Source organism: Rhopalosiphum padi, chromosome 3 (genome assembly GCF_020882245.1).
Source record: "Rhopalosiphum padi isolate XX-2018 chromosome 3, ASM2088224v1, whole genome shotgun sequence".
Lineage (NCBI taxonomy): Eukaryota > Metazoa > Arthropoda > Insecta > Hemiptera > Aphididae > Rhopalosiphum > Rhopalosiphum padi.
Window position 1 is genome coordinate 11915582 of NC_083599.1, and position 25427 is coordinate 11941008.

Below are 25427 nucleotides of genomic sequence, written 5' to 3' on the forward strand. Positions count from 1 at the left end.
ACATGTATATTACATAATATAATATTCCTAAACTTTTGTCCTGACATAGAAGATGATTTTCGGCCTGCAGCTCTAAATAATTCGATCCAACTGAGATTTCAGAAAAACTTGATAATCTTCCACAAAACAATAATTTATATACAAAATACACGCGTGATTTAATCTTTCCACAAAATTCAAACAATTACTCGAATCAAGTACTATTAACGATTTTGTTTTTAATAAATAAAATTCTATACTTGGTATTATAATGGTTTGAAATTTGAACTACAATAACATGCGTTGGTTGGTACCTATAATTAGGTACTAATTTATTAAACGCATACATTAAATAAAATATCACCATATAATATTATATTATTTACAACTGTAAATCATTACGCGCATTAATATTATGTATCCAGTCAGTAAAATATTAAAGACGCTAAAATATGAGATTACAATTATTTTGGAAGATATATCCGACTATAAAAAAGAAAATAATGAAGGAGGAAGGGAGATAGAATGTAATTTTCAATGATGGGTTATACAAGAAAGTGTTAACTGAACAATTGCCTGTTGCGGTAATCAAATGAAGACACGTTTTATAGTGCCAGTTAAAAATAAATATTATTAATAAAATTAAAAAAAAACTTACGGGAAAATAAACTCGAAATCATCTAATATAATTATTAATTAGTATTATGATGAATTTTAGTAAAGTTAAAATAGGTAGCTAGGATTTAGATTTCGTTAAATAATAAAATAAAAAAATCGTCTTATTTCAGATTTATTTCATTGATCCGTGAAATCGTGCATCGCATCGACGTTTAACGATAATAGTTTAAACATTAAATTATTTTAATTACCAAGAAAATTCTTAATAATTTAAGCAGAAACGATTTGACATTTGAATTCATATTTCCATATTTCAAACTCATATAGTTTTATCCGTGTAATTTATTGATTTTGGATACCTAGTTCATACAAGTGATTTTTACCAATACGATGATAAAACTTGATGTGTAGATAACAACTTATAAATACTTATAACTATAATAATTTATAAATATATATAATATAGCGTATAATAATTAAGCAATTATATCATAATTTTTATAGACTTACATAATCGTCTATAAATGTGAGTGAATTATTATTTTTGAACTTTTTGATATCTTGAATATTCCAGTTTTTTTGACAGGGTATTTTAACTACAACAAAAATTTAACACGTTAAAATGTACACAATGAATATAACTTGAACTATAGCTAATATAGTGAGGTTGTTAAAAGGATAATTCCACTAAAAAACTACCGTCGCAATACCCGAGATGCTTGTAAGGGTTTAGTTAAGAAATATATAAATATATAATAATAGAATCACCAAAATTGCTTAGTTCTACTACTTCTGTGCACATTAGGATTCTGTTTAAAATGTGATTGTCTCTTTTTTACCACAAAGTCCTCTTGTGCCAACAAACTTTAAAACGGGAAGTTTTTATTTCATTTTAAGCATAGGTATGTGTAAAAGAAACACGCGAACACGAAAAATAATACAAAACAATATATTTACTGTTTTATATTGAGTTAATTATTGAAACCACCAATGTTAATAGTTGTAATTTGAAAAAAACAACTATAGTATTCTGTATTAATAGCAGTAAATTAGTGATGACGAACAGTTGTCAGTGATTAACATGAGAAATGTCCTATTGGCGTATTGCAAAGTGCAGTATTATGAAACTCCACAATATAGTCTGTTTTTACCTCATATGACAGGTATCTACACAATACTCCAATAAATCATTAAAAATATAAAATATTACTATAAAATTTTGTTGAGGACTTTATTTTTAGAATCAGGCAAAATATTTGTTTCCGATTTTTATTATAAATGAATAATACATTGCATTTTTTTTTATAAATTTGTATTTTAATCTATTGTAAGAAATCTGTAGTTTCAATTTAGGGTAGAACTGTACTCAGGCCAGGGAACAAAATTTTTCAAGGAAATACTAATATTACTTAATATTACTTTATTTTATTCTAATTTGTCACTTGGATTGAATCCATATTATACCATCGACTTTTGATAACTCAAACTTTGATGTCTCAAAGTTTTTGATATCTCGAATATAAAATTGTCGCTTACACTAACCTCTGGAATTTTTTTTTTATCTCGATCGCCCCCCCCCCCCTTTTAACCTAACCTCGATAGTTGACTACTCGTTTGTATCATTACCAAAACAATTTACTTACCCGAACGATGTTGAATGTGATCGAGTACGAGTAGAAACAATATGATTGCGGACAACTTCATTTCGATATTTCGGCCGCTCTTGGAGCTGAAAACGAAAATATAAAAAGATTATTCGCGAATATAAGTGATAAAAAAAAATAATAATAATCACGCAATTATCAACAATGAATATTAGGTAATGTACATGGTCATACTTACGAAAGGAGTGATCTCGGCGGGATGTTTACCACGGAGATCGATTTGATATTATGTAGGTGGTTAGATGTATACTACAAAACCACTTCCTAACAGGTGTCTATCATTGTCGTCGTTCGGTTTCACGGGTATCGTAGACGGTTAATGACTATGCTAAAGAAATGCCAAAACACGAATTGTACAGTTACGGAAGAATATGATTGCGGGATATGACTTAAATAAAATTCGAAAGCGAATGACTATACGAACCATTGAGAGAGTACGGATGTCCGGAATCATAACTCCAAAAAAATTGGCTGTTACAATACCTATTTCAGTACCTTATTGTCAGTACCTACTGACGATATATAATAAATAATAATAATACACGAATATTATATAACATCCGAAATTATAATAAAATAATAACAATCGTGTGTGTCGCGTGTTACGTGATGTTTCCGCGGAAAGGACAGTTTCGAAATAGCGGACCAGCAGCGATAACGACGGACGAAACCGATAAGCGAGAATAATAATAACATCCCAATATCAAGTCGCGTACGGTCGCGCTCCCGGAGAAGGTGCGTGCGCCGGCGCGTGTACATGCGTGCGAGTGTGCGTGCGCCCCGCGGCTGGGGGTCGGACGACGAACTTTAGAGATGTGGGTAAAACGAGACGGTGGACGCCGACGCCACTAAAGTTGTTGCACCGTTATTGCTTATGGGCCGAATTAAAGGGGAGGGGCTCGTAACCGGGCTCTTAAGATGTAAGGGAACCATCATATTATCGTCAACCTAAAATATCACTTCGAGTTTCTTGTTCACTAACAATTTTATAAACTTATTATTACTAAACAAATCATTTAAAATGCTTATAGAAACCTAAATACAATTACTTGAAAGATATTGTTCGCATTGATTAACGTGGACAATATTTTAGTGCTCGTTTTTGTTTTTAATTAAAATTAAAATGTATTTCATATAATATTATATTATAGAGAGCATATTTGTAGAACTGTAGGCGATATATCGGTGTATATTATTTATGTAGTTATATTTTAATTTTAGGCAACATTTTAGAATTGAGCGTTTTTCTTTAAGTTCAATAACAGTTATATTGTTTATTAAGTAACAGATAATAGTAGATAGCTCAAGTTATGTAAGTATACACAAATGTGTTATAGTGTTCAGAAGAACTGTAAAACTGTATTTTGCTTTTTAATCGATGGAAACTCACGGTGGAGTTTTAGCCCTTGGACTTCTTGAAGACTTAATTCTATCATAAATGTTCCAATGTATGTCTCGGGGGGCATGTTTAGAATAATTTTAAAAGAAATCATATTATTCTTATACACCTATATAATTATTATTAATTCAAACATCTATCAGACACAAAAATTAAAACGGATATGATTTTTTACTGAACAAAAATAAAAATTAACATGGACCATCCAGTGCTATAGCGTCCCTCGCTAAATCCCTACTGCGATTCACTCATCTTGGTGAAAAATTTCATCGAGTTGTGAAAGTTAGCGTATTGTATTTTTAGGTCAATATCTTTGGAGGAGAAACATTAATGATACAAATAATGAATATGTTTTCATGTATAACGTAAAATAAAAATTAATAATTATACATTTTAAATTTCAAGTAAACTTTAGTAGAGCAGAAATTTAATGATTTCACATTTTTTTAGTTTTTATTTATTGTGAATGTGAAAAAAAGAAGTTTAATTCATTGCATAGTACTAACATTAATATAGTTGATGACGATCAGTACACGATTCTCTGCAGTGTAGATTCCATATTATTACCAGAATGAAGTTATAATATTTGAATTATTCAAACGCAACTTGTAACTTAACTTGAATTTATAAAATTTATTTTATGTTGCCTATAACTTTTGGTTGATATTTTTAGGATAATAAATCGAGTATAGATAAAAATAATCGAGTACATGCTTGGTTATTAAAATAACAATAATAATAATTTTGTAAATTTTAATATTTTATCCAGTATTAATTACTTTTATAGTTATGTCAAAAACTAAATCATTTAAAAAAAAAAATAATAAGTGTGCATATAAAATACGAGTATCTGTATAAACTTACATATCACAATTTATAATTTTCTTAAAATAATCCAACTGTAAGGAATGAATAAAATATCAATACGTAATTTAGATATGAATCAATATTTTAATTTTTCATTAAAAGGGCATATCACAGTTATCTTTAATCCATAATAGATGCATTATGCATATTTCAGGCTTTCAGCTGCATTATGCATTAATCAGTCGCTTACTAAACATGATAATATATTTTTCGTATTTTGATATTCCCAAAACGGTTTTTTGTTCTTTATTGTCACACCCAAGTTATAATACACACACTCGCGAATACATATACTATTATTATACATATATTCCCAGTTATCACTGACACCTTTTTAGTTTGTAAAGTTATATTTGATACTGAGATTATATACGTCATACACCATACACGTCATACCCACCAATAATGAATTAATATATATTCAGTTCACGAAAATCAGTTTATTTCACTTTATAAATCTCAAGAGTTAGTTTTTTCCTTCTATATATTATTTTATAACAATTTATTTATTTATTATTATTATTATTATTATAGAATCTCACCCTAAACTCGGTTGTTTGTGTTGATAAGGTCATATATTTTTATTGCAGGCCAATGCCTCCAGTCCTCCACCTCACTGTATACACAACTAAGTACCGACCCCATCACCCGTAACTCACCCACTCACCGCTACACCGTATATAATATATTTCTATTTGATAAATCCATCGTGCACAAAATATTAATAAAAGCGTTTTCGAAACGATAAAAAATATGGTTCATAATTATTAAATGTTATTACTTATTGAGCAGTTGCAGGCATAAAAATATATAAAAACATATTTCATACACGACGGTGCATATTTTCAGTCACAAATGGTGTTTAATAATAACAACAGTTTAGAATTGGGCCATGAAATATCTTATTCCTTTATAACCATGACAAAGATATATTGTTGTTGTAGATTACAATATAAAAATATTTTATTCAGAAATCTTCAAATCTCGGTCCCTTTTTATGTAGTCCACAATATACCTTTCTTAGTACCTACTTAAGATTTACCATATATTTATAACTTTGACAGTTTCAGATTAGTACAATAGGTATGTAGGTGCTCGTTTATGCATAATTATTGTTGATTTTCGGGAAAAAATATTTTAAAATCAGTTTCTGACAACTATATTTTACTTACAGTTATGGCTTATATTTATTTGGTTTTATGTTTATATCTATTTATCAATAAAGCGAAATTTATATTATGACAATAATATAAAATCTATTTTCATAGCGAGTGATACGAGCCCCCTAGAAACTAAATGGACTTTTGTCCCAAAAGATTTAAGACCTGTTGGTTTAGTTAATACACCCACTTTCATTATCATTTCTTCGAGTTCGGCCTAGCCCATATCATGTAATATATTTGCGATGGAATAAAATTGTTATTAATAATGAGAATGATTTTCTTTTATTGTTTTATGTGAACTTTACTGGTAAATTATTTCAACGGCACAAATATACTTAAATCCCAAATTAAACTCAATTATTCTGATAATAATTAGTTATGCTGCAAGAACACAAATTATTATGACTGAAACATTTCTACCCTCGTCTTGCTACCATACTAAAGTGGCACTGTGGACGTACTGGGCCACCGTACGGCATACAATGTGGAACGGCTGAATGGCCGTGCAATGTTTAGTTTTATATTTTTAAAATGTACATTTATTGTATACCTCCATATTTAAATAGCGCCCTTAGTTCCAGGTATAATTTGACCTCTCCCCCCCCCCCAAAATCATAATAGTAAGTGATATAGAAAAGACGGACAGCCGTGCAACATCGGTGTACAAAATGGTTCTTATTTACGGTAGTTATATATAATCCTAGTCCCTAAAACTAATTTTAATACTAATGACTTGCATAAATTTATAATTTCACATAATTTCAAATGGCATTGTCAAGCACGCGGTTTATGATGCGACTGCTATACTAATAGAAACGTCGTTGAAATAACGATATTAACGACCGCCTTTATCAGTTCCAAATTTAACACTAAATCATATAATACAGCAGTTCCCAACTCATAGGTCGTGGGCCATATAATATTAACATTACTAACGTATACGGTATACCTATATTTAAAATAATATTATTATATTTTTACCTAATAACACTAAATATATATATATTTTTATTATATACAACGTATAATATAGGTATGATATTAGTTATTAATCATTATAATGGGCCTTAAAGATTTTTTTTACAAAATTGGTGGTCCGCACAACTAAAAAGGTTGGAAACCGCTGGTATAATATATAGTTGAAATCAATTGTGAAATGGTATGCCTTGTTTATATAATGTTCAAGCAACCGGTTTTGTCAATGAAATTATCATGTACTCGTGTTAATTAAATAACTATTGATGATCATAAAAATTTTGGTAAAACTCCAGAACGCCGCATGAATAAATTAATAATGACCTACCTGTTCGCAAAGACCGTTAAATTACAAAATAAAAATCTTGGATGACACATTTAACGGCCGAGCAGAGCAAACAAATAAGTACGCAAAATTTTGAAAATTGACAACCATAATACGTGATAATATCCTACTAATTTGTTAACGATAAAATGAGTCTACGGCTGTACACACACGTCTTGTAGACTTATTATATCTGAAATAGAGTATAATATTTTTTATTAAATGTATGCTCTTTCAATATATTTACCGCAATTCTAGAAGAAGATTAATTTTTTATCCATTAAATTTAAATGTCATGCTGACTTTTGGTTAATTAGTAATAAAATCAATAAGGCGTAATTTTTTCTGTCTCGTTTTCTAATACTCTGGGTTTCTAGATCGTATTTCGCGGCTCTATCTAAAACGTAATCCTATATGTATTGGATCTAAACGTCATAAAATCAACGTAATAAAATAATATTAATAAATAACTACATTTTTGAAATCACGTGGATGATTCCTAAGATTGTTAATTTTAATGAAGACTACGCCAACTATTCAATAAATAAGTATACTAAATTCTCCAATTTTATATCGACCGGTATAATACATTAATAAGTGCCTATATTCTAGGCACCTAAACAAATATTTTAAAATGATAAACTAATAATAATAAGTGGTAAATAAACGTTCTACGGCCCTCCACAATCTGATATATCGAATCAGCTCTTTGCACAACAGCCTACACCACACTATAACATTAGTCTGCACCTGCCTACACTTGTAGGTATGTGATCGGACGGGATTGTTTGCTCTCCGGCCAACCCCTGTCCATTTTTCACTTACATTTTTCTTGGAACTGCATTTCTACTTATATGATTGTCGTGGACATATAAAGATAAATCGGATTACATAAACACGTTTGGTCAGATAAACCTCCAAGACTCTAAGTGCTGTTTGTTTATGGTAAAACTATATTTTTCTTTATCTTACAGTGACATAAAAACACATAATATTACACTGTATGAAAAATATTTTAAACCATTTATTATTTAACACGATAATAAAATATATAAATTAATATATTATTAATATTGTATAAGATAATAATATTATATCAATTCCTGTACATGATGTTCTCTTGACCCGGACAAATTCATAATAACAAATAATAATAAAATACTTATTAGACAAATATCCAAATATTTGAAAAAAAGTTAAAATCATTTATTTGTGTCACGGAGGACAAAAAAAATACACCCTATTTTCCGCAATGTCGAATTGACTGTTTCGGTATTCCGAAGGTGTTAAACCAACCCTGGGTTTTCGTTTCCTCGTTGAAGCCTAATATTATATTATTGTTGTTATGTCCATTCGTCACTATTTTCGTTCATAATATAGTCATTAGTTAGTGTTATATATTACAATGTTTGGTTTAAAAAATATTTATTTATTTTTTTTGTTATCATTGGTTTATTAGAATTATTTGTTAAGTAATAAATAAAGTTCGAATGTTGATGATCTAAAAAAAAAATGCAAAAATGCCCTAAAAACTTTAAAAAATGATCTACAAAATCGAATTAAATAATTGAAAACAATTTATTTATAAATAATAATTTTTATTAGAGATATGGATGTAATAATAAGTTTAGGTTATTTCAAATATGAATAATAATATTAATAAACAATAATATACATTTTTTCCATACAATTTGTAAATATATAATAATAATATTCGATAAGCAAATATGATCGGTGTGACTGTTTGAAAGAGCACTTGTTTTATCAATGTATTACACTCAAACAGTAAATCTTGTCAGTGTGCGATACATTTAATCACAACAAAACCCCACAACAATAATATTAAATTTTTTTTTGAATATTATACAAATTTTCATAAAAATCTAAAATTTGAAAAAAATGCCCCACATTGTACAAAAACTAAAAAAAATGACCCAAAATATGAAAAATGACATAAATATGTGGATAAATGACGTTAAAAAACAAAAAAAATGAATTTTTAGCTAAGATAGCGTTGTATAGAATCAAAGAAAAAAAATGCAATATTCAACAACATCCTAACTCTTTATAATACAGTAAAACCTGTGTAATATGGAACCTGAATAACGTGGAAACCTGACTTTTATGGAAAAATACTACGGTCCCGGCGAACCTAATGTATTTTTAAATATATCGTTCCCTGAATAAGATGGAACCTGTTTAACGTGGAAATGGAAACGATTTTTTTGTTATGCACCTGTATATCATGGAAATAATATGTCATGTATTTTAAAATTATTAGTCAATGAATATAATCTATATCAGTTATATAGATTATTTCGTTAAAACATACAAAAACGCCCTCTATGAAATAAAACGATTAGAAATGTTCGCATTGGATCAAAATAATGAAAATGAGCTTCTTGAATCAATTCTCAACTTAAAAAATTTAGTAGAAAAGAAAATGGCAAGTCAAATAATAAAACAAAAAACATTAGATGAATTTTGGAGTATATAAATATAATAGTGTATAGTATATAATGTAGAATAAAAAGTAGGTAAAATGCAATAATAATTAATATATATAATATACATGTAATAAAGATCTATCGGGATTTTTTTTTTTACAACCTGTATTAAATGGAAACCCGTCTAAAATGGAAAAAATATCCGGTCCCAACCGTTTCCATATTACACAGGTTTTACTGTACTAATAAATGCATGTTCGTTCTGTGTTAAATTTCACATTTGTGTTTGTTTGTTGATATATTATGTTCATTAATTATATTATGTATAATTATTTATAAAATTATTAATCCATAGGTCACCCGATTTCCGTGTGCTCTCTTTCCATCATTAGGCTTTGTTAATTTATTATGCTTAATGTTTAATTTCATAATTGTTCAATTTTTTCATAATATCTTCTTCAAACATGATCGTTCTTTACAGATAATGTGATATATTATATTATGTTATGTTATATTTTAGACTTCATAATTTTACTTATAAATACTTTATGTTTAGTATTATAGTTTATTTTGATAGTTATTTCAAGTCCAGTCGTTTAATGCTGACATATTAATAATATAGATATTCTTATTCTCTATAATAATTCTGAAATATTTATGCATACATTTTATTAAATTAAAACCTTCATTCATTATGTTCTATTAATTTAATTTAAACATAATTAATTTTTTTTATATTTCTGCCTTATTATATTGGTTATTCATTCCATTTTTTACTAATAATAAATTGTTTGCATAAATAAAAGAATATTCTTCGATATTTAAAATATTTAAATTCACATTAACGTAGTTTATTTTTGATTATTTTAATAAAAGTAACTGAAAAGCTTGTTACAGATAATAAATTAACAGAAATATTTTGTAGAAAACGTTTAAAAAAAAAAAAGAATAATATCTATTTTTATAGAACTTACGTCATAATGAAATACAGTTTGGTATAATACATTATAACTATAACTATATGTTTGATAATTATTATGAACATCCATAAAATAATCGCATTATAAAATATTCAAAGAATTGATTTACATTTTTAATTGGCATTTTTCTTGGAACTATTGTAATGTAATAATATTATATATTAGTATGAATTCCAATTAATAATTATCAATTACTACTTAGATAGTAGCTAAATTACTAAGTCAATTGATCGACAATAGAAATTCAAAATGATGTAATATTTTTTGTTATGATACGACTGTAAAATGTAACATTATTAATTATTGTTTTTACAAAACGATACCAAATGTGATATAATTAATACTCTGAAGGTTAAAGGTAAAAATTATTAAACAACTTCTATTTTCTAGTCATTTTCAATTTTCAAAGTTATCGGAAAAATAGAAATTTTTACGCAAAATCAATTTCTTCTTTTTTTTTTATTTTATTCAAAACTGAATAACTGAAGAGTTGAATTTTTCGACAAATTTATTTTAGCGGTTATTAGACATATATTTTAAGTATACTTTTGTTTACATTAGAAACTGTAAATTTTGTTGGAATTCTTCAAATTTTATTTAGTAAAACTTTTGTTTGAGAGTAAGACAAGTTAACGATATATTTTCTTGATATTTTGTTTTTTCTGTAATATAATAATAATGAAAAATAATTTTTTGAAAATATATATTCCTCATTTTAGTGAAATTAATAAAAATCATAAAAATACTGAAATTATTTTATTGCCGTTAAAAATAAATAATTGTTTTTATTTTATACCTATGCTTAAAAATGTTTAATAAACTTTCTTATTGTTTTAAATTTAATTAAAACGTTAATGGTTTGGCATTTGAACGAATACAAATAATTTATCATTAATCAATCAATGTATTTTATTTTTTTTTAATTGTAGAAACAGAGCATTTTATTATGAATTAAACTTAAAAAATGTACAACGGGATTTTAAAAATATTTTAGTTTTTTATTCATATGAATTTTGATCAACATTTTTATATTTATTGAGAATATTGAAATTTTTAAATAACATTCTTCATTATTTGTACACGTTTGAAGTTTAAATATTAAAAACATTAGACAAATAAAGATAATTTTAAAACTAATTTGTGGTTAAAATTGTAAAAGATTTTAAATGAGATTGAAAATTTATCATTAAAATCTAAGTAAATTATTCTTATATATAGCAGTTTTCAAATCTTAATATATATATATATGCATAATCTTTATATAGACTTTTCAAATTTGTACAAGCATTCAGCATTGATATTCAGATACACATAAAATAACGATTTAGTGTTTTATTGTAATTAAAAAATTGTGTTCATAGAGACTTAAAGCATATCACAGAACAGAGTTTTACGGCACTAACTCCATGCTGCCATAATATAAATTAGACAAAAAAAAACAACATTTAAAAAATGCCTCTCAGAGCCCACATACCTCTGCCCCTCCTCCTGAAATACGTCATTTAATGTATAGATGATAATTAACGCGTGGACGATGTTGGTAGTTGCGGTTCACAGTAGATTCGTACATTTAAATATTTCCGGAAAATTGTATACCTTTAGTGCAGTTATTATAAATTCAATTTTAGGGTCTACCTAACCGTTGTTTTCGTAATAATATGCATGTCGCAAACATCTGTTTAGGACATATAACTATATTATATAAATACAGCTGCAGATTAACTCAGTGACCCTCCTGGTCGTTGGGTTGTATCCTCGACTAAGAATTGGCTTTTTTCTATTTTTCAGCCTTCCACAGATGCTATTGTGGCCATCTCGAGCACATGTACAACTTTGTAAAACAGCATATATATACCCACAGTTCTATTATAGCAGATGTCCCTATTGTGCCTGACTGTTTCTGATATATTTTTTGTTCGACAATGACATTATGGCCATATGTTTCGGAGGATATGTTACCACCTAGGATGTATACGCATTTACAGTTTAAATATTTTTCAAAAATACCACACCTTTCAAAAAAAACTAAAAGAATGTGATACCATCATAAAGTAAAAAGGAAACGTATTATTAAAATATCAATTATTTAAAAGGCCCTTATTTAGATCCCATTACTGAATTATTTTCAGTGGTTTGCAAAAGAAAATATGATATGTGATTATATAATTAAACCTATCGATAGATTTTTTTGGTTATAATTTATAATTATACAATTTTAAATATTTTAAAGAATATAATATACTTATACTTATAATAAGATAACATTACATAATATTTAATTAAAAAATAATATTTTTCTGATAAATGATTATGGTTTTTTTTTATCGTAACACTTTATGGTTACATACTGTTCTGTTTTAATTAGATCTTATTTTAAACATTTTAACAGGTCAATTTTACAGGTATTTACTTATTCCGCTGATTTTATATGGGCTCTGCTGCTGGTTACTGTTTATAGTTTATACTAACTGTATACCAAATTCGTTGTATAATATCATATAAATTTATAAAGTAATAAATTAAACATTTTCAATTAATTTATTATAATATTATACTTGCTTCGTGTATGGTAAATTAATTATTTTAATAATAATTCAGTAAACTATTAATGTTGTCTAAAACATGGTTCTATCAATTTGTTTATATTTTAAAATGGGTGAAATGTTTTTCGAAAAATTAGTTAGTAGTGTGGAGGATTGGTATACCTATACTTTTGACAGTAAATAGATAGTACACGGAATCGATAAAATTATGTCTTTTTTTAAACAAAATGTTTTGATAATCGACAAATCTCTCAATTTTACAAGTCTTGAATACAATTTGCGTAGGGTCCATAAATTTAACTTTAAAATTATTATACACCATCCCAAAATCTTTTAATTAAGCATTAAGCGGACATCTCATCCACACAGTTATATCCGTCTTACGAACATCCAATATATACCTATAGTACGTTTGTATTTAGTAGTGTTTTTACAATGTGTTTTCTTACAAGTTTTTAGTTTTTGATCAATCTGCTATAAGTATCTAAAACAATACAATTTAAAATAATCATAAGTCGCTTAAAAATGAAAACCAATGAACAAACACGAATAATGTTTTTATCTTTAAGTTAATATCTATTATGTCATTGTAATATTAATGTTAATAATACAAAATTGATTCTTTTGAACGTAAATTGTAGCGCGATGTAGATATAAAAGATGATAACAACATAATATTATGTGAGTGTGTCATAGTTAAGTTCTATAATATGTTATTCATTTATTCCACAGTTTTTTTTTCATATATTCAAGATCTCTGGTATTAAGTTTCTAAACATATGTTTTTACGTTTCAAAATATAAATGTAGATACTAGATACACAGTATAATACAACAATTACAGAGTATGATCAGTGGTGTTCCCATGAATTTTTTTGAGAGTATACTATATCATCAAATACGCATGTATTATGGATTTATGGGTATACGCAGTTACCCATAATATTGAAAAAAAATCTTGAGAGTATACGGCGTATATGTAGTATACCCTATGGGAACACCCCTGAGTATGATTGTTAATTTGATTAACCGGAGGATAAATAACTTTATCCCTAACACTGATATACCATTTATTAAAATAATAATATCTTTTATCAATATGTATTTTAAAAATATATTTGCATTTTTTTAAAAAAGATTGTTAGTACTTTTTTTTATTTTTTTTTAATAAACCAAAAACTTCAGTTTAATTTGTTTCCAATACAAAACAGCTAATAAGTCGTAACCTAATAATTGTATTTAAGTATATGATAATAAACGAAAATAATATACACACAGTTTAATTTACTACGGTCTACGACTATATAGCTAATACTTTAGCCATTATTTTACTCTGCTCATATTATATATTTTAAATAAAATGAATACATTTATAATAATATACATATTATTATAAATATATAACCATTGAATTATAAACACTCAGATCGTAGTGTACCTATATTGAAAGGGTTGAAGTTTTGAATAAGCGTTTTAAAATCTTTTTAAGCCCAACCAATGTATTTTATTTTATTTTAAATCCACTCCATTGATGCGAGTATAGAAGTGTATCACAATGACTAACATTCAAATGATATACCTAATAGTAATATAATATAAGATAATAGGTATATAGGTATATTGAATAAGATATTTGACTTTGACTGTAATCGTTAAATATTGATGCTTACAGAAACTTTATTAATGTAGAAACGATTGAAAATATTAGAAAATAATACTTTTTTATGTAATTTTATTTTATAAGTTAATATAAACTATTTATAGAATACCTATATAAACTCACAGACTATAATAAAATTTCAGAAGTATATTATATGGGTGCGTGTAGCAGATAGTCATTAATAATTTATAGTCTTATTGTTGACTAAGTTAAATTTGAAATGGTCCCCATACATTTTCATCGGCAAAATAAGTTCTTCGAAAATCATTCGTTTATAATGTTCACTTTTGATTTAAACGTTATTTGGTTCATATATTAATATTTCATGCTTTAATATTATTTGCAGAACTTTGACAAATCAAAAGCTTTGGTATTTCGAAAAAAATTCTTTTTTATTTCTCTTAGAAGTCTCTATGTACACCTACTTCATATGTTATCATACATTAAATATTATTTGCCACATCTCGTATACCAGAAAACTATTTTTTTCACTCTCTCTCTTAAGCTTTGAGTTCATTTTTATAAGGTAAACTTATTTGTCGAACTATTGGTTCAATAATATTATATATTTATGAATTGGCTCAGTCAGCAGATATTTTATTACATTTGGCTGCGGAATATTAAATAAAAAAATTGAGCTGTCGTTTGAAAAGAAGAAATAAAACTTTAAAATATTAAGCTCTGTTTATATAAAAAAAAAAATAATGTAATGTATTAAGTTGATAAAATGATTTTGCCCGGGGCAGTGAGTAGCGAGTTTAAATTTTCCCAATTATACTAAAAAATATTATCAGCAATACGGACGATATGCAAGCAAGAATTATCTATCGGATTAAAACAATTTGTTGCTCCTAGGAAAATACAGTGTTCCGTGAAGATTTTTTCATTGCAATATATCCTGAAATAATGGAGATATCATAATTCTGGCCGTTTAAAAAGATTCATAGGGACAAGAACTACAAATATGCCATGTTTTAATTTATTTCAATGTTTTGGTAAAAAAGTTAAAAATTATATTTTTTTGTTTAATTATTTTCAAAAAAATTGAAGATGACAATTTTGTAGAGTTCATTTTGCTGAAAATATTGACGTTTCAACATTTTAATTTCATTAATCTTTTGATTTTTAATATTTTTTCTAGTTTCGAGAAAAACTTTGAATTACACTGAAAGCGTTCGCCGGTCAAGCATGCGGGCCACATGTTTGATACAATGATAACTGTACCGTTTTAAATAATTCATAAGCTTTAGGCAGTGTGCTAATAGTAATCTGGCTTTGAATCCTATACAAAAACGAAACATGTGATTTATGCGCATAATAATAAATTATTGCGTTATATTTGTATGGTAGGTACCATACAATATTGTTTTATACTTTTACCCGTTTATTTCATAAAAATTAACGCGACGATGGCCAGTATAATGTCATTCGTTTTGCAATTTGGAAATATAATGAGAACCACCTACCGGTTACCGGTCAGATGAGACACGCATAATATAATATAAATATCGTTAAATAACCTAAACTGATATCGGTAAGCTTTCACACTCACACAGTGACATATAAAAGATCATTCTCAAGAAAAGAAATTTTCTTTATCGGCTATATTTATTAGTTTATTACCATCACCACCTCATGACCGAATCAATACTTTATTTAGTCGTTTTATCTTTTTAGTCTTTTCAACTGAAATTATTATTAAATTATATTATATACAAGTAAATGGGTCTACTTCATCATAGCTAGTAGAGTAATAATTGCAATAATGTTAGTTTTAATTTTCTGTTTTTCATAACCCGTTGCACTCAATCGTTCTCGTCCGGACTACAAAAATAGCACAAAACACAAACATAATAAAAATGCTAAGTTAACTGTAATAAATGTTCATCAGTTATTAGTTTATTATCTCAAACTCACTGATCTACAGTATCTGACTAACACGAACCCACCCACCGATTTTAAAGGGGCAGCACCCCTACTCTGTCATTGGATCTTGTACGGGACAATTGAAGACCATTGTCTGTGTACGATATACAATATTATCGATGCGTCGTATTATTATTATAATGCCATGTCGTCCTGTATATTATTATATACCTCGGTAGATATGTAATAATACGAAGATGATGATGATGATGACATATATTCGTTTACTGTTTATTGTGTATCGGAGCGAAATCCAATGCCAGTGACCGATCACTTAAACCCGTCGTCGTGATGAATACTTCAAAGTCCACACGGTATAGGATAATAATATACCATGTACATAATGTACTTTCATGATATACATAATATACATCATATACATAATATAATATTCATGGTTATCTGTACCATTGGGGTCGTAGTTTCGGGGTCTATAATAACATAACCGAATAATAATGCGGAACGAAATAGTAGTACAGACGCACGTGTCTATATTTGCAGGATACCGAATGATGATGTATCATATTATTATATGATTATCAGCATTGTCATCGTGTGGTTTTCGGGCGTGGGCTATATTTCAGTCGTACCGCAGCTACGCGTTGGTTAGGTGCCACCCATCCGTCAGCGGATTCGGCTGGGACGCATCAATAATATATTTTTTCGTCCGGATACGTGTCGTGACATGTGAGCGAAGACACATTGATTGTGTAACACAAAATTCTTCTTTATTACCTACGACATATTTAATTAATTTATTTGTAATTATATAACACGCACTGTGAAATAACGTCGTTTCCCTCAGAGGATCGTGGTATAGGTAATATTGAATTGCAATATATTTTTACACTATTAATTCATCATCTCGCCGAAATAATAATATTTTATCGATTTATTTACACGTGATTGCTAAGCACTGAAACGAAATCGTTAAATATTTAACGAAAAATATTATACGCCGTGAAATTGTACATTAACAAATTGACTAAAATTGCGTAATACCTAAATCAGCGGTTCTTAACCCGTGGGCCGTAGCCCACTTGTGGCTCGCGAGAAGCGTAGAACTGGGCCCTGGACCATATAATATTAACATTACTGACGTATATATTTAAAGTATTTTATTTAGTATTTATTTTTATTATATAACTAATAATATTATACATATGTAATACATAGGTGTGATATTAGTCATTATAGTGAGCCTCAAAGATTTTTTTTATAAAATTGGTGGTTCGCACAACTAAAAAAGGTTGGGAACCGCTGACCTAAACAATAATCATCGTAGGTATAGGTATTACGACATTAGATCGATTTCGTAACTTATAGCGTATACGAAACAAAATATTCCCATTAAAAACGGCAACGTTGAAATAAAATAAATGTTGATCACTAAAATATATAAAATCGGGTACGGCCTAATCGTCTATATTTGCTATATTATTATACTGTGTAGTATAAATTAAATTGTAGAATCTGAATAACGGGTTTTTGTTAATCATAAAATGGCTAAGCCTAAAAAAAATAGAAACTGTTTGATTACAAGTGGAATTTGGAATTTTTTTATCGGAATATGTATTACTGTTCTACTTTTTTTTTTTTTTTTTTTTTAAACGTGTTTTATCTATTCTCTGGTCGTTAAGGTTATTTAAAAATCAATAATTGTTAACAAATAAATAATTAATGTGTCGATCCGGACGAACACTTTCAACCAGATTTCCGCTTAAATAAAGATAAAACTTGATAAGAAAACTATTACATTATAATTGGAAGCAGATAGTTTTATAAATTGTATCATTAGTAGGCATAGCATCATTTATGCTGCAATAAGCGTTTTCCGCATCACGAAAAACGCATTGTTAAATATTAAAAATAAATATTACAGGATATCTACAGCTGAACATTTTTAATAGAAAAAAAATGTTAAAGGGGTTCCTCCCGTGGTAGAATAGCGTATAGTACTGGTGATCGATGATATTATTATCTATTTTTATGCTCCAGACAATATTCTATGGGGGATTGAATCGAGGGTCCCGCGAGTCCTATACGTGCATAATGCATAACACACGATTCTCGATCGAATGCACAATATTATAATCCACAACGTAACGCATCATGATATAAAAATAATAAATCTACTCGCAGGTGATGTTATGCAAATAACAATTTTAAATTCAATTACTTATTTTTTACAAGTAATTTGATTTGATACTTCAAATTGATGACGTATACGTAGTTACACGTATAACTATATACGAGTGCGTAACTGTGTATTATGATATTATTTTTGATGTTATTCTGCGAGTACTCATATACGAGTATATAATGCGACACTATTGATACTACATTGTATAATATACTAATATATTATAATGATTACACGTACAAAAAATGTTTGTTTCAGAACGATCAGGCTTTGATGACAATGCCCGGGTACGTGGCGCTTAGCTTGGTGTTCATTTTGTTTGGACTCGCCGTTGTTGCCGCCAGCATCAACTTGTTGGTACTGCGTTTCATGACCATGTGAGTACCTATTTAAGTACCTACTAGAATGAGAACTATTTCCTGCCTCTATTGATTATTACTTACATTTCAGCGTTCAGCCTGATTGTTGGTTTTATTTGTACATATAAAATTTTAAATAATGTAGGACAAGCCAAACAAAATAAATGCATTATTATTATATTATTTTTTGGTTCATCTGTCTTAAGACGGATATATTTGGTAACTGTTAGTGTTTAAAAACAATTTTACCAGAGACATTAGTGAAATATTATTTTTTTATGATTTACATTTTTAAAAAGAAATATATATTTATTTAAATTATTTTTAGTACAACGAATTTCCAGGGTATTTGCCTCCGGCAACGCTTTTTTTAAAATTTTACAAGGGAAAATTACAGTTGTTATTAGTTTATTTTATTTCATTATACACTATTAAATGAATAGATAATGTTACAGAGACATTTTCTCTGAAAAAATATATATAAATATAAAGGACCGGAACTGGATCTTTACGAAAATACTTAATGGAGCCAAATAATTCTTATATAATTATCTTAGAAACCAGAAACTATACTTCGATAGAATTATGGACATTTTTTAATTTAAATAGAGTTAATAATAAGAGTTATAATTAATTTATATTGGAACCGTTTAGAAGAAAACAGACATTTTTAATGTTGAATAGCTGGAATCAAAGTTTTTCGTATTTTCTCAGTGCTTAGTAAATATACGTGTACGTCTTACACAACATTCATTTTTTTTAAAGGTTAAAAAATATATATCGTCATGACGAATTTTTTTTTTTGACAGCGCCTAGGGACTCATGTACAGTCAGACGGTTGAAATCGAAAATAATCATAGATGAAAAACATAGTCATGAAAAACCACGATATAGCTGAGAAAGCTGATACCTATATATATATTATATTATAATATTATGTATAGGTGGTAGGTAACCGCGGCATGGATAAAAAAATACAAAACAATTGGGATATACCCGAGAGGTTATCTCTATAACATATAGCAAGGTATATACGCACAAAAAATGTATCTCATGACTTATAAGCATTTTCAAATCCAGTGAAAAATATCGCGACGGAAAAGCAATAACGATACGCCGCGATTTGTCACGGGCGGCGAATGACGTGCGACGTCGCATACACGGGGCCACGTAAGCACGTCATTACGGGTATTTGTCCAGGGCCCACGTACTATAGATTTAATTCTTTTAATTGATCCTTTAATTTAATTTAAAATCTACAATAATAGGCCCATCTATTATTTTGTCTGTGGCCTCAAAAGTCCCAAATCAGGCACTGCGCGCAGCATACAGCACATAATATACACGCGTATTATTGCCTATAGATTCGACTGTAACGGAAAACAACAAAGTACCTATCTAATTTTTTTTTAAAAAAAAAACGAAAACGCCGCGTAATGCGTCCAATCGACAGTGTCCACACACATTTTCACGATAATTTCGACACACGATGGCGTAGTGTCGGTACCTATACCGTATAATATAATATATACGCTACTCCGTGACGTGTACGGCGGGCGTTACGCGGCATATTATGATGTATTATTGTGATTGTAAATGCGCACGTCGCATATCATTTTATCGTTATCGGCGTGTGTCGTGCAGGTAACGCGATACGACGTACTAATACATATATATATATATATATGTGTGTATTTTTAAAACATGTCGCTCCTTCGGGAATTTCTTTTGTGTCGTTTTCGGGTCTCGGCCGTCGCCCAATCGCGTTAGGTGCCGGGTACGCGGCGCCCGACTGGCGCGGGACGAAATTTTAAGAACCGGCGACGTCCGCCACACACACACACACACACGCGTAACGCGCGCGCATTATTATAACACGTGCCGCCCGCCGCCCCTAATCGCGACGACAAATATATTTTATATTATTTTATTATATTACGCGTAGTATATATACGTCCGATGCGACGTGCGTGTCGTGCGTTTGCTATATTTATTAAGGTCTCACCGCCCCTCCCCGCCGCCCGCGGGGTCTCGAAATCTTTTTGTCCGTCCTCCTCGTCGGTGGCCGCACACGCCGAGGTTCGCGGCCGCCTGTGAAGTGGGCCGCGGGTCGACCTTGGCGCGTTCGTTACACCGCGAACCGGCATGGGTTTTTGTCGTTATTGGATATTATTATAATATTATGGTCGTGCGCCCGTCCGCCGTGCACGCCGCCGCAGCTGGTTAACGATAATGGACCGCGTTCGATTCAGGTTCGATCGCTCGCGCATTGAACGCGTTCACGTATACGAGAGATTCGTCGCAAGTCCTTCCCGCGATAGTTAAAAACCGTCATAAAATGTCCTTCTTACACGTGTTTGCGTTTTTAAGAAATTCGTTTAAACACGAATTCATAAAATATTAAAACTTAATACGAGACTCCTCGTAAAAGTATTTATTATTAAATTAATATTAATTTTTTTATCTAATCAGTTATTATTTATAAGAACCATATATAACGATTTTAGTTATTTCGTACGCGGTAATTCAAAAAACATTAATCGGTTCATTGATTCTTTTTAAGCTATTAATACCACGAACCTAATCGCACAGTTCTAGTACATAATATAGGGATTGATGTTCGAGTTAATAACATCTCTTCATTTTGAATTATGTGTCGATATAAATAACTCATAGTTGACGAACTCATAATAATAATTAGTCCAAGGGGTCCGCCCCCCCCCCCCCGAAATTTGAATATTAATTATTAGATATCATATTAAACTATTATAAGATTACGGTAGATAGCATATATTGAACGAGTATACCCAATATTATATAGTTATACAATAAATTATAGTTGTATACTTGTATGCAATATAATGTTTAATTTTTTGAAAGATTAATTAGTTCAATCCTTTACCGTTCTACTAAAATAAAATAAATCACTATAGGAGAACATTACCGACTGACAGTCTACGCTCTGAATTGTTTTATTTTTATAAAAAAAAAAAATATGTCGACGATTATTAAAATTATACGTAGCAAACAATATTCGGACAAACCCTTCTAAGACATTACAGGCAATTCAGAAGTTTCGAGTTATGATTATTTTCTTGGAATGCAATTTAGATCGACTGCAATAATAAAAAAATATAGCGTGCACTGTATTAACGACATGGCACCAGATGAAATCAAATTCAATAGGCCATAAAAATTCTGAGAACCGATTAATTGTGCGACACGGTATATAATACATTTAAAGTCAAACCATCTGTCCATTATCGTGTGTTCAGTGTGTTATGGATGGTACATCGCACTAACATAATATAGTAAGACTTGAGTTCCATATAGCAATAAATCGACGACAGCCGTTCATAAAATATAAGAAAAAGAAAAATCCTATTCAGTTAAAATCGATTTATTCGACTTCTAAAAACCTCTTTGGCGAAAGTCTCTACTCTTCATAAGTTCATACACTCAAAATATATTTTCAGTGGATTTTTTATCTCTATAGTTTATATATTATATACAAACTCAAAACTAAATTATTATTAATTTCAAGAAATTATATTAATCATAATAATAATAAATTATTGTCTGTGTACGCTGTATACACTACCACCTTTGTACTATAATGATAATATATAGCCATGCAGGTGCTCTACTAGTCCAGATGTGTAGACGCACGAATATGTATTATAGTTTATGAAATATTTTTTAATATACGTAATAATCATTAATGAATTCTAGAATCTTTTTCTACACAACCGTAGAATTTTGCTGCAGAAATGAAATTGTATTTTTATGCTTTATGTCCGATACTTTTATTCAAAATGCTTTTCAATATGATGAAAAAATAATTTTTAAGCCAAATACAATGCTTCTTTTTTATTAAAATTGACTAATTAACTCAAAAAAATTGTGTAAATAAAAAAGTTTACATAGTACATAAAAGAGCGGAGGATTTTTACATAAATTCAATAATAATCAAAATATACCTTATATATATTAAGATTCATAGCTGGAACACTGAATAACATTTTACATACGTAATGGTGGATGCAATATGAAAAATACAATACAACGTCCGGGAAAATATTTTTGTTATTACCCGATCATCACGTGTTTCGTAAACAATATAGCCGACAGTCTTTTCGAGTTACTATGGGTAGCCACAGGTTTTGAACTTCACTGGATTTTATTAATAAATGTTTTTCCACTTGTAACAGTTATCAATAAAAATATAGGTAGTTCTAAAAGTTCAAAGTCTTTGGTATGCGTTAGTGATTAACCTGTAATCAGGCAACTGTAGTATAATTACCATCTTTATCTAAACGATAAATTCACGTCGGAAGTTATACCTAATAAGCATAGCCTTTTTTGTAAATTAATAATTTTTAATAAAATAATTGCGGGTTTAAGTTTTACTGTGTTCTTGAATATTGCACATATTAATATTATTTGATTGCAAAAATGTTATATTTAAGAAATATGAATAACTTAATACTAAAAGCAATAATTTTTCTGTAACTGATCCAAAAAGATAGGTACATTCATTTTTCAGAATGATTTTTTAAAGCTAGTATTTGTACTTTGGCTAATTTTTAAAATGTACGCGAATGTGATTAGGTAATTATTTCAAAATGTATGTGTAAACGATAAATAAAATATAAAAAATATTTGTTAACGAAAGACAGCTTTAATTTTAAATCAAACTAAATGTATAATTTTTATAATAATTTTAAAAGAAATCTACTATTGATAAATTATCTTCGGTTTTTTGTTCTTATACGTGATTAGATTTTAATTTTTAGATTCAAACTTATTTCCAAACGACGTGACGGCGCCAGTCGTCAACTGTTGACTAAAAATTAATAGGTTTCTCGTTAAAAGTCTAAAATTATCTAAAATATTAAATTTGTGTTTTAGTAGATACATCTGGAAACTAATTAGTTTGTATAACGAACAAAATAATTATGTCTATCAAGAAGATAACGATATATAGACACTAGACAGTTAAAATTAAGTTATAATTTATATTACTTACCAGTATTTTATAATACTATTTTATTTTACATTACTTCTATATAATAATATAATATATACCTACCAATGTAAAATTTATTGTATCATACTAAATAACAAATAATTAATAATAAATGAGGGCATCAAAACCGTCACCCGCGGAGCGACCGGAGTGCGCCTGCACTCTACAGTGTTCATAAACTCTATACAGGCCAGGGGCGTATTTAGAATTTTTTTTGGGAGGGACTGGGGTATTTTTAATTATATTGAATTTATACAATTTACATATGATAAGACATAATAAGCAGACCTCATAAATATTTCCTGGATTTCGGGGGGGGGGGGACTGAAGCCCCCTCAGCGCCCCTCATAATATCCCCCTGATATAGGCACTCGTGTGTCATAGTTACTGTTTATGTAGACTTTATGACGATAATTTTTACTTTTATGTTGATGTGATAATAATATAATATTTTACATTTTCTTTTATTAAATTATAATACTTTATACATTTTATCTTTGATTATTGATTTCGTTCTACTCTATGACACTTTACAAGTAAATTCGTCATGATGACAAACGGTCTTCTAATTTTCTATATTCCTATAATAATAGGTACTTACCAGTTTTTCCACCATCACCGCTGTAGCCTTGCGTTGAAACATAATATCTATCCGAATCGTACGTGGTTATCGATTACAATATTCTCCGGCCGCGCAACAGCGTTAATTTACTAAATACTGTAGTATAAAAATTGATAATAGGTTTACATTTTTACATAAATTTTAATTGATTGTAAGATGAGACAATATCAATAAATACGAATATTAAAATTTACTAACACATTATAATATAGCATGTGTTAGCAAACAATCAACATAAAAAAAAGTAACAATATTAGCACCTAGCAAAGTATATAGTTATACTAGTTTTAGGATGTATTGAACTGATCAAAGAAATTTATTATTGTATGCACTAATGTTGAATTGTGTATTTGTGTATTTAAAAATCTGATGAATAATTATTATAAATAATAAATTTGTTTTTTAATGTCAAACATCAGCTTTGTTTTAACATACCTATTGGAGATATAAAACTTTTAAAATAATATCTTTTTGTAGTATTTGTTATTCACTTATCAACCACTATACTTTTAATTTATTCCAGGGGTTAGCGGTGTGATAAATTGTGATTTGTGTTATCGTATCCAAGACAGATTAATACAAATATAATATAATAAATACAATGTGTTTCTTAATGGCCATCTCTCCGCTTCGTTTAGTCATAACCAATATAATATTTCCATTGATGTAAATGATAAAAGCTGTAGATCTCAAGATAAAAAAAAAACTAAATCCCTTTGATGTGAGAAG

The 25427-nt window shown here is 28.7% G+C and overlaps 2 protein-coding genes across 4 annotated transcripts in view; one reads left to right on the plus strand and one right to left on the minus strand.

Moving 5' to 3' along the window:
- Positions 1-2986, minus strand: part of LOC132926535 (uncharacterized) — a 29716-nt gene extending 26730 nt beyond the window's left edge. Inside the window, exons 1-4 of one of the 2 annotated variants that reach the window (XM_060990894.1) lie at positions 2686-2986; positions 2440-2589; positions 2241-2326; positions 1108-1193 (exon numbers count right to left, since the gene is read on the minus strand). In XM_060990894.1, the coding sequence (XP_060846877.1) occupies positions 1108-1193; positions 2241-2301 (147 nt within the window). In that variant the 5' untranslated portion in view covers positions 2302-2326; positions 2440-2589; positions 2686-2986. Of the gene's footprint in view, positions 1-1107; positions 1194-2240; positions 2327-2439 lie in introns of both variants that reach the window. The other variant, XM_060990895.1, reaches the window with a different exon arrangement.
- LOC132926534 (two pore potassium channel protein sup-9-like) overlaps positions 1-25427 on the plus strand; it is an 87664-nt gene that overhangs the window by 37378 nt on the left and 24859 nt on the right. For both annotated transcript variants that reach the window (XM_060990892.1, XM_060990893.1), the window contains exon 6: positions 18947-19065. In XM_060990892.1, coding sequence (XP_060846875.1) covers positions 18947-19065 — 119 coding nt within the window. The remainder of the gene's footprint in view (positions 1-18946; positions 19066-25427) is intronic.